Source organism: Manis pentadactyla, chromosome 2, assembly GCF_030020395.1.
Source record: "Manis pentadactyla isolate mManPen7 chromosome 2, mManPen7.hap1, whole genome shotgun sequence".
Taxonomy (NCBI): domain Eukaryota; kingdom Metazoa; phylum Chordata; class Mammalia; order Pholidota; family Manidae; genus Manis; species Manis pentadactyla.
Window position 1 is genome coordinate 163,878,803 of NC_080020.1, and position 14,001 is coordinate 163,892,803.

Sequence of the window (14,001 nt, forward strand, 5' to 3'; positions counted from 1 at the left end):
CTGAGATTGCATTATGTTTTCCCACACACTATCCGACTCAACCCTCAGAACCACCTCAGGAGACTCTACTGTCACCCCCATTTGGTCGATGAGAAAATCAAGGTCCTGGAAGGTTAAGTAAATAGCTCAGGGTCTCTCAGCTAATGCATCTACTTTGTATAAATATACCTATGTAAAAATTAAATCTTAAAATATGTAGGAATATGGATCTCAGGTTAAAATACATTCATTCAGCAAATATCAAGTATAGTTGGTTCTCGGATTTGTGGTAGTTTTGTGTTCTATAAAATTACCAGGGACACTGAATTAACGCACACGGAACCCTTGCTCCTAGGAAAATACAGGGGTGGGTTCCCACAAGCCTTGGGCATAACATGTCAACTGATCAAAGCTGATATTGCCGTTGCTCTGGTCTTGTCTCCTGTAGCCTACCCATCCCCTACAGCCACGGGGATCTTTCCATAACATTTCCTTCACAGGCTCCCCATCACTTAGAAGGTAAAGCACACTCCTCAGCATGGTGTCATGGCCCCCAGGCCAATCTCGGCATCTGCCGCCACTCTGGGGCCCACGTTCCACACCACTGTGGTGTTCCACACTTTCCTTGCCTTACCATGTTCTGTCTGCAAAATCTTCTTTCACATCCCCTCTTCTGGGAAGGCTTCTCTCATCCTCCCCCAGTGCCCACTCCAGCCCTCCTTCTTGTCTCTTCACTCGTCAGCCTGTGTTATGAATACATGTCCTAATGGAGGTGGGGCCTGTCTCACTCATCTATGAATCCTCTGAATCAAGCATGGCAAGAATTCAGTATAGATTGGGGGAACTGAATTACACATGAGAAACACTGAAGCTGATGTTGTGGGCTAAATTGTGTCCTTCTCCTCACCTGCCAATCAAATGTTGAAGCCATGACCCCTAGTATCTCAGAGTGAGATATTTGGAGATAGGGGCTTTAAAGTGTTAATTAAGTTAAAATGAGATCATTAGGTGGATTCTAATGCAATATGATGGGTATAAGATTTATAAGAAAAGGAGATTTGAACACAGATGGATTCAGAGGGAAGATCATGAGAAGATACAGGGCGAGAGGTCTCGGAAGGGATGGATGCTAACGACATCTTGATCTTGGACTTCAGCCTCCAGAACTGTGAGAAAATAAATTTCTGTTTAAGTCTCCCAGTCTGTGGTACTTTGTTATGGCAGCCCTAGAAAACAAATATACTACCTTTCCTTCATGTTTAAATTTAAATATGCAAAGTAATTTAAAACATAAAATAACCTGTATGTCTTTCCAAAAGAGTTTATTTCTATCATAAAATCCACCAAAGTCTTGATATTGCCGAAGTAATTCAATTGGAGGCTGAGAGCCATAGCGATCCAGTCGGGGCATGTTTAAATCATCAACAAAAATCACAACTCGTTTGTTTCCTGGTGCTCCTGGGGAAAGCAAATGAATTTAATGCAAGCATTATGATTTTCCATTAGGAAACATAAGACAAAGCTTAGGTAAGGCTTTGGACTCAACAAACACCTGTAGGTCATGAGCTCAGTTCTTCTTTTATGAGTGAGGAGGTCCCAGCAGAGTCCTGCTTGGTGGAGGAGAGGCCTCCCCCGGCCCCATCCAGGGCCTGCACGGAGACGCGGACCAGCCAGGTGCCCACCTTGTCAAGTGGCCCCTCAGCCTCCCTCTCAGAGGAGCAGAACCAGGCCAGTGCTCCGGTTAGGTTTCACCCTTTTTCAATCCCAGCCACTCCCACTGCCCTCACCAACTGTGTGGCCTCGGCACGGGGTGAGGAAAGTCATTGCCTCTTCACAGTAGGAAAGAGAACCCCAACATCATCCTACATAAGGGCCATTTACCACCCTCCACAGGGAAAACAGGGCTGGATATGCGAAGGCATCCTAATTACATCAAAGGGACATCTAGTACAGTTGAGCTCCACATGCCATATTTACCTTAGGAAAATCAATACACACAGTCTTTGGGAAAAAAAGTAGTAACAGAGAAAAGAACAGTTTCAGCACAGGAGGTGATTCCACCCATTTGCATATCATGCTCAACAATTCCAAGGTAACCGAGGTGAACCCAGTGCCCCACTCCACCCTCCAGCCTCCAGAGGCCGAGTAGCGGGATCGGGGGTGGTGTTGGGGGGTGTTTAAGAGAATCATTTATAAAGACTTGTGTTTCCCACCAGGAAGACTGACACCCATTGCTCTGTGCCTACCAGAGCAGGAAAAGGGGAGCAGAGAGGGGTCAGTGAAGCAGTTGTTATCCACCCAGCTTGGCAGAGCAGCACCTATTCGACGGATAGCGTGGGAGGCAGCTGAGCTTGAGCTCTGGCTAGTACTCCACCCAGGAGGCTGTGGCTGGGCAAGTGCGCCCCAGGATTAAGGGCTGCAGGATGTACTGCTTGGGGGTGGGACTGAATGGGAGCAGAGACCCTGATTCCCAAATTGGGAGCCTTTCAATGGGAGGCCAGTGCTTGACCCATGTATAACCCTTTTGGGAGTTCCTCAGGGTCTGCTCCTGGAAGCTGGCCCATGGAGAGCATGGGCAGTCATCCAGGGCTAGTCAGAGAAGCAGGGAAAATGCACACAGAGGCCCATCTCAGTGCCAATTAGGAAAAATGCATCCTTTTCCTCCTCCCATCCCTACACTCCAGAGCCTCCTAGATGGAGGGCAGGGAATGGTAAAAGAGCACCCCATGACCCTCTCCACCTCCAGCACCTCAAGCCACAAGCCAGGCTTCAGAGGACAGGAAGGGCTTTGGTTTGGGATTGAAGCTTTACATTGGATCAGACTCAAAATAACTGCAAATGACCAGAAAGTTATGCCATTTATCTAAGCAGTTATTGCAGGATGGTGAGGGAGATCCCACAGAGGCTGAAAGTGCTGACTGGAAAAATAAAACCCCAGAACAATATTGTGCTTATTCCACACTGAGTTCAGATAACTCAGTGCATCAGATACAAAGAGGTTTACTTGTTGGTTGTTTTAAATAAAGGGAAATCAATGCAGGTTTGAAAGTAGAGCCCGACAGTAGCCTAGTTTGAAAAAGACATATGCACCCCTATGTTTATCGCAACACTATTACAATAGCCAAGAAATGGAAGCAACCTAAGTGTCCATCAGTAGATGAATGGATAAAGAAGATGCGGTACATATACACAATGGAATATTATTCAGCCACAAGAAGAAAACAAATCCTACCATTTGCGAAAACATGGATGGAGCTAGAGGGTATTATGCTCAGTGAAATAAGCCAGGTGGAGAAAGACAAGTGCCAAATGATTTCACTCATCTGTGGAGTATAAGAACAAAGGAAAACTGAAGGAACAAAACACCAGAAGACTCACAGAACCCAAGAATGGACTAACAGTTACCAAAGGGAAAGGGATTGGGGAGGATGGGTGGGAAGGGAGGGAGAAGGTGGGGGAAGAAGAAAGGGGTCTTATGATTAGCACGTATAATGTGGGGGGGGCATGGGGAGGGCTGTACAACACAGAGAAGACAAGTAGTGATTCTACAGCATCTCACTATGCTGATGGACAGTGACTAATGGGGTATGTCGGGGGGACTTGGGGAAGGGGAGAGTCTAGTAAACATAATGTCCCTCATGTAATTGTAGATTAATGATACTAAAAAAAAAAAGTAGAGCATGGGTGGAGAGAAGGGGAGCCAAAGAGGCAGAGGCTAAAGATGTGCTGAGTTGAAGGTGATGATAAAAATAAACTACTTGCTTGTTAATAGTAAGATATCTAGATATATAGCATAAGAAAGAATCTCATTAACAGAATCATGTCTAAAAATTAGGCAAAGAAAGTATCCAATTGCAATTTAACACATGCACTGCTTTTGTGATTTATTATGCTTATGATTTGTGTGAGACAAATGAAAATAACTCTTACCTAGAATATTTTTTCTCTTCCTTTCCAGTTTTGACTCAATGATCTCTTGTGTTCTTGCAGATGAAGTCTGAGCAGAAAAATTTAGATAAACAGGAACATAGCCAGCTGATTCTTGAATTTTATTTAGCAATCCTCTTGCAATAACAGACTTTAAATGAAAAAAAGTCGATTACACATTCAATTGTCTTTCAATTGTCTATGTAAATAGTAATTCAGTACAATGAATAAGAAACAAGATAAAAGGAGAAAGGTTAAATCCAGATTGAAATACCTGCCTTTCTCTTTCTGGAGTTTCCACTTAATTATTTATCAGAACCAAAGAAATATTCTGATGAGCTCTATCTCAGCAAAAAGTTTTTATTTTAGTTTTATACCAAAACCCATCTTGGTTACTATCTAAGTCAATATGACAGCACAAGTCATGGGAGACCTAAAGTTCTCTTAGAAATAATTTAGAGGGGATCAGTGACCTCCATTTATGTGGACTCCTCTTAAACCAAGGAGACCAAACAATCAGCATTTCCCTCTATAATTTTTCCAAATCCCACTGCAATGTCAGGTAGAAGTAATAGGCAGAAGGGGACAGACTGACCTTTATCAACAATCTTTTGGGGACACAAACTGCTCTGGCCAATTCCTACCCTAACCTGCATGGTGGTAGCCCCAGAAATCCAAGGGATACAACATAAAAGCCTCCAAACACAGAACATGATTCTATAGGGTCCTCTGGCTTATATAATATTGACACCAAGGATGTATTCAGAAACTGGCAAAATTTGGAGTAATTCCCAAGATGGATATAGATTCAACATAGTTACATTCTTCCTAAAAAAAAAAAGATGAAAATCCAAAAGAACTTCCCCTGAAAAATAACGTATTACTTCTGGGCCTTACAATTCTGTCTACCATGCCCTTGTTTTTGGACAGACCTTGTTTGATGGAGGTTTCCTACCTTACCAACTCCAGTTATTCCAGTAAACAACACCGAATGCCTGACTGCCAGTAGTTTTTCCATTAGATACCCAAAGCGCACTGTGTCAGTTGTGGGGACAAGCATTTCAAAAAACGGAACATCTCGACTGTACTTGAAGGTGGGTATGATTCGTTCCCAGGGATCCAATCGTTTGGTGTTGAAGTCCATGTGAATGCTCCATAGATCACCAGAACTGGGAAGCTAAAATACAAAGTTGAACAGCTCTTTCAGTAGGACTGACATATGGCAACATAATACTGACATATCCATACAGGCAGTCACAGAATAAGACTGTATATGGATTTCTTTTTTCTCTGAAGAGAAGTAGTTGTTTAAGTATCACTCTAACTCTTTAAACATACTGATGCAACACAGTTTATTAAAAACCTTACATATTGATTATATTAAACTTCATATTAGAATTGTAAAGCATTTTCAATTCCACATTCAGGGGTTTACTCCAAGCCAATTACCATGCGTGGTGCTGAGGGCAAATATTGAATGAAACCCAGCTTCTGCCTTCAATGACCTTAAAAATTAACATGGTGGACACAAGTATACCAATTAATGCCGATAGAGAAATAGGGTTTTAATGGAATTTAGTACATTCACAAAGGAGGGATGACTCATTTCTCCTTGCAGGGGAGTTAATAATGGTGGATAGAGATTCAGGAAGGTTTCCAAAGGATGGTCATGTTATATAGTTCAGTCTCGAAGAACAAGCAGGAATCAGATGGCCAAAGAAGGGGTGGGATGGGGCTGGGGAAAGAAGAGTCAGAATTTATACTAAGAAAAGGTCAGCAAGGTTGAAGACATGGAAAGTGCTATGCATGCTGGGAACTTTGAGAGCACTGTATATGGTGACAGATGAGTCTAGGAACACAGACAAGGCCAGGTTATGAAAAGCCTCACTTATTAAAATAAAGAGCTTGGAGCAAGAGTTCAGTGAAGGGTTCTAAGTTGGTGTGTGATGTGACTCAATTACATTTCAGAAAATTCATTCTGGCAGCTGTGCAGATCAGTTGTATTTCAAGCTCACTTGACAGCAACTCTTAATAAGAATTCCATTTTACATGCTGACCTAGTATATACATACATATGTGTGTATCTACAAATATTTATAATGTTAACCCTTACTCTCTGTGATTCACTCTATTTTCTAATCTATTCTATTCTTTTTGGAAAAAATTTTGAGGTATAGCATAACATCTTTTGTCAGATGTTAAGATTTCAGTTTAAAGAGGTTTTACAATGAGACTACTCCTGGATCATGATATAACATGTTCAGAACCTTACAAGGCTCCTTTCTTCCCCATCTCCATCAATACCAGCCATACTTATGTCCTCTTCTGAGATAAGTCACTAGTCTACCTGTCTGGTCTATTTGTCTACCCTTGTGCTAATAACACACTCTCTTAATTATTGTTTCCTTGAAGTCTTGAATTATTGAAATAATGTAGTTCAAGTCCTCCAAATTTGCTATCTTTAAGACTGTCTCTGTTATTATAGGTATTTTCCATTTTCATATGCATTTTATAATGAGATTGTCAGTTTCCATGAAAATTTGTTTGGGGTTTTGGGATCAGAAATATCTAGAATCTTCAGAATATCCTGGGAGAACTGACATCTTAATAATATTGAGCACTCTCACCTACGAACATTTATGTAGAACTTTCAAATGCTCCCAGCAGTGTTTTGTAGTTTGTAGTGTAGAAGTCTTTCATATCTTTCATTAGATTTTTTCCTATGTGTTATTTTGCTACTATTGCAAATCGTATTGTTTTAAAATTTCATTTAACTTTTCACGGACCTTGTATGAAAATGGCCTTGCTAATTTACTCATTAATTCCAGTAATTCATTTGTAGATTATTTAGCATTTCATATTCAGTTATCTTTCCTGCAAGTAATGACAGTTTTATTTCTTCCTTTCCAAGTTTATGCTTTATTTCTTTTTCTTGCCTTATTGCACTGGCTAGGATCACCAATACAGTGTTGACTAAAAAAGTTGTGATAGTGGCTATTTCATTTTTAAAATTGGATTGTGACTCTTTTAACTGATTTCATGATCAATTAATAGACTGTAATCTGTAATTTTAAAAACAGTGTTGTAGAGGGTGAGTTAGATTGGACTAAAGGCAAGAGAATAATAAATAGGCTATTTTAATAGCACAGGAAAGAAATGATGAGAACCTGAGTTATCAAGAGGCAATAATGATGAAGAGGAGAGGATATATTTGGAAAAACAAGTAGAAGAAAAAACTCAGGCAATTTAGTTTCATTGGTTATGGGAATGTGAGTAACATAACCGTCCCTGAGTTCTAGTGACTATGGTTTATTCATTTGGGACTTGCAGACAGAAAGAGGAATCCACCTTTTTCCATCTGGGCCCCCTCCTGTTATCCAAGTAGCATTGTCACTGCCAGCACAGGGGCTGGCACTGTCTTGCTAAATATCCTCTGCTTGTAATCCATCCTTGGCTTCTCGTTGCACCAAAGGTAAAAACTCAGTCTTTACAATGGTCCATAAGGTCCTACAGGTTCTGCTCCACTGCTATCTCTTTAATCCCATCTCTTACTACACTCCACTTGGTCATCACACTCTGACCCCACCAGCCTCCTTGCTGTTTCTCAAAATTGCCAAGCAATTACTTATCAAGTAAAGGCATTTGTACTTGCTGTTGCTTCTAACTGGAATGCTTTCCTCCTAAAAAAAATCACTAGTGCTTTGACTTTCTTCAGGACTCTACAAATGTGACCTTATTAGCAAAGCTTTCCTGACTACCACATATAACATAGTTTGCCAATGAACCCTGGAATTCCCTACCATCTTACTCAGCCTTATCCTTCTTCATAGCACTTATTGCCACCTGATGTATTGTACATTTGTTTATTGTTGATTCCTCTCATATAAGGTCTATGAGGCTAGGGACTTTGTTTATTTGTTTTGGTCCCAGTATGCAGAATGGTGCCTGCCATGCAACAGGTATTCAATAAATATTTGTTGAATTGACTACTAAATAGTTGTTCTGGGCCATCTTCTATTGTCCTTTGATGATTCCACATAATTTCCCTTGACCAGAAGCGTCTCTCTTTCTGTCTCAGATTCCCAGTTGTTCTTGATCTGGTCTATCCTGTTCAATTACGATACAATCATCTTTAGGGTCCAGAAGGGTTTCACATCTATTAGAAGGTCTCAATCTATAGGTCTCAGATTCATGATTTAGGGATTTTTTTCATTTGGTAACTTTTTAATTTTGATATAATTTAAAAGTTACAGAAAAGTTAACGTAGAAGTTCAAATAATTCTATATATTCCTTATTTAGATTAATTGTATGTTTACATTTCCCCCTCTTGCTTTATTAATATCTTTCTCTACTCTATGATAGTCAGTTATATACACTATTCTACCTTACCCTAAATACTTGAGTATTTCCTAAAGAACAAGGATATTTTCTTATATAACCACAGTAAAATGATCAAAATCAGGAAATTGAAGAGTAATATAATGTTATTATCCAATACACATTCAATATTCAGGTATTGCCAATAGTTTAAATTATGTCATTTATAGTTATATTTTTCCTGTCTAGGATCCAATCCATGAAAATGCATTGTATTTAGTTATATATCTTTAGTGTCTTCACCTGGAAAAGTTCCTCAGCTTTCTTTGTCTCTCATGACAGACATTTTTGAAGATTACAGGCCAGTTTATTTTATACAATGCTTGTCACTTTGGGTATCCCAGGTGTAGCCTCATAATTAGATTCAGGTTATGCATTTTTAAAAAGCATACCTTAGAAACAAGTTGTATTCTACTCAGTGTACTATATAAGGAGATACAACTTTGTCCTAATATTGATGATGTTGAATTGATCTCTTAGGGTAGTGTCTGCAAGGTTTTTTTTACTTTAATGATGCTATTTTTCTCTTTGTAATTAATCAGCAATTTATACGGGATACTCTGAAATTATATAAATGTTTTGCTCATCAAACCTTCACTCACTAGTTTTAGCATCCATTGATGATTCTTACCTAAATCAATTATTACTATAATGGCTGCAAAGTAATGAGTTTCTAACTCCATCATTTCTTCCATACAGACTAGTTGGTATTCTACTGTTAGGAAGAGCTCTTTCTTCTCCCCCATTTATTTATTCATCTATATTTTTATTATCAGTATGCACTAATATATTTTTATTTTTTTGAAAGGCTTATAATCCCATACTATTGTTATTTATTTTGATGTTCAAATCTGCCCAGATTTGGCCAGTGGGAACCCCTTCAAACTGGCTCCTGTGTTCTTTTGACATGTACTTTCATTCTTTGAGCACTTCTTTAGATAAAAAAGGTAGTCTAGGCTCATTTTGTATTTTCCCTGCTCAGTCCTGGAATTGGCTGTTTCATTAGGGAGCATTGGTACCTTTTGTGGAGAATAGTATTTAGAAATTATTATACTAGGTATGCTCATTGCTGTTGAGGTGTCATTGCTTCCAGTTCCTCTCAGAACACAAAACTAGGAAATTTATGTATGTAAGAATACATATACATTTTCATATATACATGTATGTACAGATACTTCCAATGCCAGTCCAATAGCAGTGGGCACATTCTAATCTTTCTCTTCCCATTTTTGTAAATATCTTCTCTAATAGTTGTATTTTCCTCAATATATTTCTTCATTTGGCCAGTCTTAGAGTATACAGAAAGTAATTTTAGAATCCTAAACCATAACATTGTGGAAAATAAAATTATTAACTAGAGTTCAGTATGTGTTTATAGTAGGGAGTTTTTATATAATTTTATACCTTACTTTCATACCTTATTTTCTGTATATGGCTGGGAAGGGACCCCTAAAAATTTTAATACAATAAATGGTATCTATGGTTTAAAAAAGAAAATAATTTTAGAAACACTTTTAGTGAAGAATTTTTGCAACAGAACTAAGGTTTTTAAAATTTAAGTCTTGAAATTTAATTTAAATGATTCAGAGCTATCATGTGAAAATTAATTTTTTTTGGCTCTTACCCGGGCATCAGGATTATCATCAAATTGTGTTCTAATAAATGTATCAAAAGAGTCCCAGTAGTTTTCAGTTAGATTTCCACCCAAAGACCATAAATAACAGAATATAAAAGTCTGACATATTACAGTGTTCAGCTTTGTTTGTTCCTGAAAGAACAAAAAGAAAGAATTTTAATATTTTATGTTCACATAAAAATAATCCTTAATTGCAAAGTTTAAAAACTGTTCTCTTTTGTTTTGACTCATGCATTTTAGAAAGGACACAGGGCATGTTTCTCATACTTTGTTCAATGTTTCACAGAGTGATATTTTATAATTGTACATATTTAAATAATCTTCTGAGAAAATGAATGATAAAGAATATGTTTAAAAAAGCTCAAGGTTATCTTTCAACTGTTATAACTTACATGAAGGTATTTATTTAAGCAGCTTCTAGATAGACACACATTGGGAATATGTTGTAGACTGCAAGGGAATTTAAACATCAAGAGGAAGAGTAAACTACAGGCTCTCTAACGTTCCTTCCCACTTTGAGATTGTGAATCTCTTCACAGTCATTAATCTCCTGGAAAACTAACTTGAAAATCAAATGATCATACTACAGAAAGTTTAGTTATTTACTTGTAAAGCATCTATACAACAATCTCATTTTCCTAGCTTAATAGCAGTAAAAAAACCCTTCATACTATTGCCAAGTTAACTCCATCTTTCCCAAGAATCAAAGACTCCAGTAAGCAACAGAGTGTAGTGACTTTGCTGATGTCCACTTGTGGGATTGCTTGGCCACATTTTTTATTGATAAAATTTAAACCATCATCAACATAACGTTGGAAAAGGTTCAATATATATTCTTGGGTTTCCTGATTCAGCTGAAAATCAAACAAAAAAATAATATTTTAGTAAGAGCAGATGTAATGTACAATTAAGTTTAGAAATGGATTGGCTCTAATCTGTATATTACATTATATTCTATGACTTTTAGACTAAAGTGTACAAGCATCACAAGATATGAAACAAATTAAACTTTTAAAAAACTTTCTATGACTTGGAAGAGACACAGGGGGGAGATTCTGGGTAGCTGATGATGTCCTACATCTTGATCTGGTGGTGGGCACACCGTGTTTGTTTTATACTCATTTGTAAAACTGTCAATATGTATTTCATGCAGTTTTCTACATCAACATCTCTCAAAATTAAGAATAAAAAAAGAAACATAAGGGAAACATTTTAAATATCTATGTAAGGTAGAAAGAATAATTCATAATAATTTTAAAAAGAAGGCATCTCCTCTCACTATTACTATTCAACATTGTACTGGAAGTCTTAGCTAATGAAATAGGACAATAAAAGTAAATAAAAAGTACATATTGGGAAGGAAGGAAAAAACTGTCTTTGTTCACAGATGACACGATTGTCTAAGTAGAGAATACCAAAGAACTCCTGGAACTAATAAGCAATTATAGCAAGGTTGCAGGATATAAGGTTAATATACAGAAATCAATTGCTTCCCTATATACTAGCAATGAGTAATTGGAATTTGAAATTTAAAATGTAACACACCACCATTTACATTAGCACCAAAAAATGAAATACTTATTGTCTTAGTAAAGTATTTTGAAAGTGAAATACTTTAATTAGAACAAAACATGTACAAGATATGAAGATGTACAAGAGTCTGATGAAAGAAAACAAAGGAGATCTAAGTAGCTGGAGAGTTACTCCATGTACATGGATAGGAAGACCCAGTATTATTAAGATGCCAGTTCTTCCTATCTTGATCCATGGATTCAATGCAATCTGAATCAAAATACCGGCAAGTTACTTCATGGATATCAACAAATTGATTCTGAAGTGTATATGGAGAGGCAAAAGGCCCAAAACAGTCAGCACAATAATTGAAGAACAAAGTTGGAGGACTGACACTATCTGATTTTAAGACTTTGTATAAATCTTCAGTCATCAAGACAGTGTAGTGCTGACAAAAGGAGAGACATGGAGATCAATGGAATGGAACACAGAGCTCAGAAGTAGACCTGTAAAAATAGAGTCAACTGATCTATGACAGAGAAGCAAACATGATACAATGGAGAAGGGACTGTGTTTTCAACAAATGGTGTTGGAATAACTGGACAGCCACATGCAATAAAATGACTCTAGACACTGATCTTACACCTTTCACAAAATTAACTCAAAATGGATTGTATATAGAAATATAAAACAAAACTGTAACACTTCTTGAAGATAACAGAGAAAATCTGGCAAATTGGACTTAATTAAAATTAAAAACATGCTTTGTGAAAGATATTGTTAAGAGGATGGAAAGACAAATCAGACTGGAAGAAAATTTTTGCAAAAAACATGTCTGATAAAGAACTTGTATCCAAAATATACAAAGAAGTCATAAAACTCAACAATAAGGAAACAACCCAATTAAACGTGGGCAAAAGATTTGAACAGGCACTTCACCAAAGAAGACATATGGTGGCAAACAAGCATATGAAAAGACACTCACATCATATATTAGAGAATTGCACATTAAAACAACAATGAGGTACCACTACAGACCTGTCAGAATGGCTAAAATTGAAAACACCAACACCATCAAATGCTGGTGAAGATGTGGAGCAATAGGGATTCTCACTTATTGCTGGTGGGAACACAAAATGGTATGGCCACTTTGGAAGACAGACTGGCAGTTTTTTACAAAGCCAAATATAGTTTTACTGTATGATCTAGCAATCAGACTCTTAGGTATCTATCCAAATGAGTTGAAAATTTATGTCCATACAAAAATGTGCATATGGCAGTTTATAGAAGCTTTTTCATAATTGTCAAAATTTGGAATCAATTGAGATATCTTTCAGTAGGCAAATGGATAAACTTGGTAAATCTATACAAAAGAATATTATTCACAACCAAAAAGAAATGAACTATCAAGCAACAGAAAGACATGGAGGAAACGTAAATGCATATTACTAAGTTAAAGAAGCCAATTTGAAAAAGCTACATACCATATGATCCCAATTATATGACATTCTAGAAAAGGCCAAACTATGGAGACATTAAAAAAACCAGTGGCTGCCAGGGGTTGGGAGGGGGTGTGGATGGAAGAATAGGTAGAGCACTGAATTTCAAGGAAGTGAAACTATTCTGCATGGTACTGTAATGGTGGATACATGACATATGCATTTGTCAAAACCCACAGAATTATGCAACACACAGAGTGAATTCCAATGTAAACTATGCACTTTAATTAATAATAATGCGTCAATATTGGTTCATCAATTTTAACAAATGTACCACACCAAAGTAAGATGTTAATAACAGGAGAAATTATGGAGCAAAGGTAGTATATTACTCTCTGTACTTTGTGTTAGATTTTTCTATAAACCTAAAAGTGCTCTAAGTAATAAAGTCTATTAACTTAAAAGTGAATTCAGTGAGGTTTAAAAATCTTATGGTAGCCCATGATAAATTCTCAATTCTGAGAATTTCTTTAATAAGGTTTTCTGATAATAGATCACAATATTGTTAAAATGTTGATGCCTAAGAATGAAGGAAACTAGTTTTCTGATTCACCTTTGGAAGATGGGAGGCAGAAAGAAGATTGGCCCTCTTGGAGTAGAGGCTGGGATGGGGCAAAACACTTCTAAGCATCACTTATTAAGCGAAGGCAAAGAAAAAATCTGATTTTAGAGTGGAACGGTTACAGAAGATAATATGGAGCTGAGTTGTCGTGAATAATAATGCAAAAGCTTTCCATCACTTTGGATGGGACAGTACTTCTGAGGTTAGAAAATGTCTTGGTTCACGGCCCTAAGTTCGGGCAGGAGGTAAACTGGCTCTCAGAGGTGTCAGGGGCTCCTAAAATTGAAAACAGTGACAGTGTCTGGATTGAAATGTTCTTTTCCTTCATTATCCCAAGCCTTTTACAAAGTTTTTTTAATGCCCCAGCCTGTTCTAGCTGTGTTCTGGGGGGACTCAGCGAAGTTGTTTGTGTTTGCACTTGAGAGGAACCAGAGTGGGAGGAGGCAGCGACCAGAGTGACGGGGCAGGAGGCAGGCTGAGGTAATAAATACTGAGACCACGTTTGGAA

General features: G+C 37.6%; 1 protein-coding gene across 1 annotated transcript in view; it reads right to left on the minus strand.

The window, feature by feature from the left end:
- DNAH6 (dynein axonemal heavy chain 6) overlaps nucleotides 1-14,001 on the minus strand; it is a 265,012-nt gene that overhangs the window by 122,975 nt on the left and 128,036 nt on the right. Inside the window, exons 36-40 of the mRNA XM_036931141.2 lie at nucleotides 10,592-10,774; nucleotides 9,909-10,052; nucleotides 4,862-5,083; nucleotides 3,910-4,057; nucleotides 1,280-1,437 (exon numbers count right to left, since the gene is read on the minus strand). Coding sequence (XP_036787036.2) covers nucleotides 1,280-1,437; nucleotides 3,910-4,057; nucleotides 4,862-5,083; nucleotides 9,909-10,052; nucleotides 10,592-10,774 — 855 coding nt within the window. The remainder of the gene's footprint in view (nucleotides 1-1,279; nucleotides 1,438-3,909; nucleotides 4,058-4,861; nucleotides 5,084-9,908; nucleotides 10,053-10,591; nucleotides 10,775-14,001) is intronic.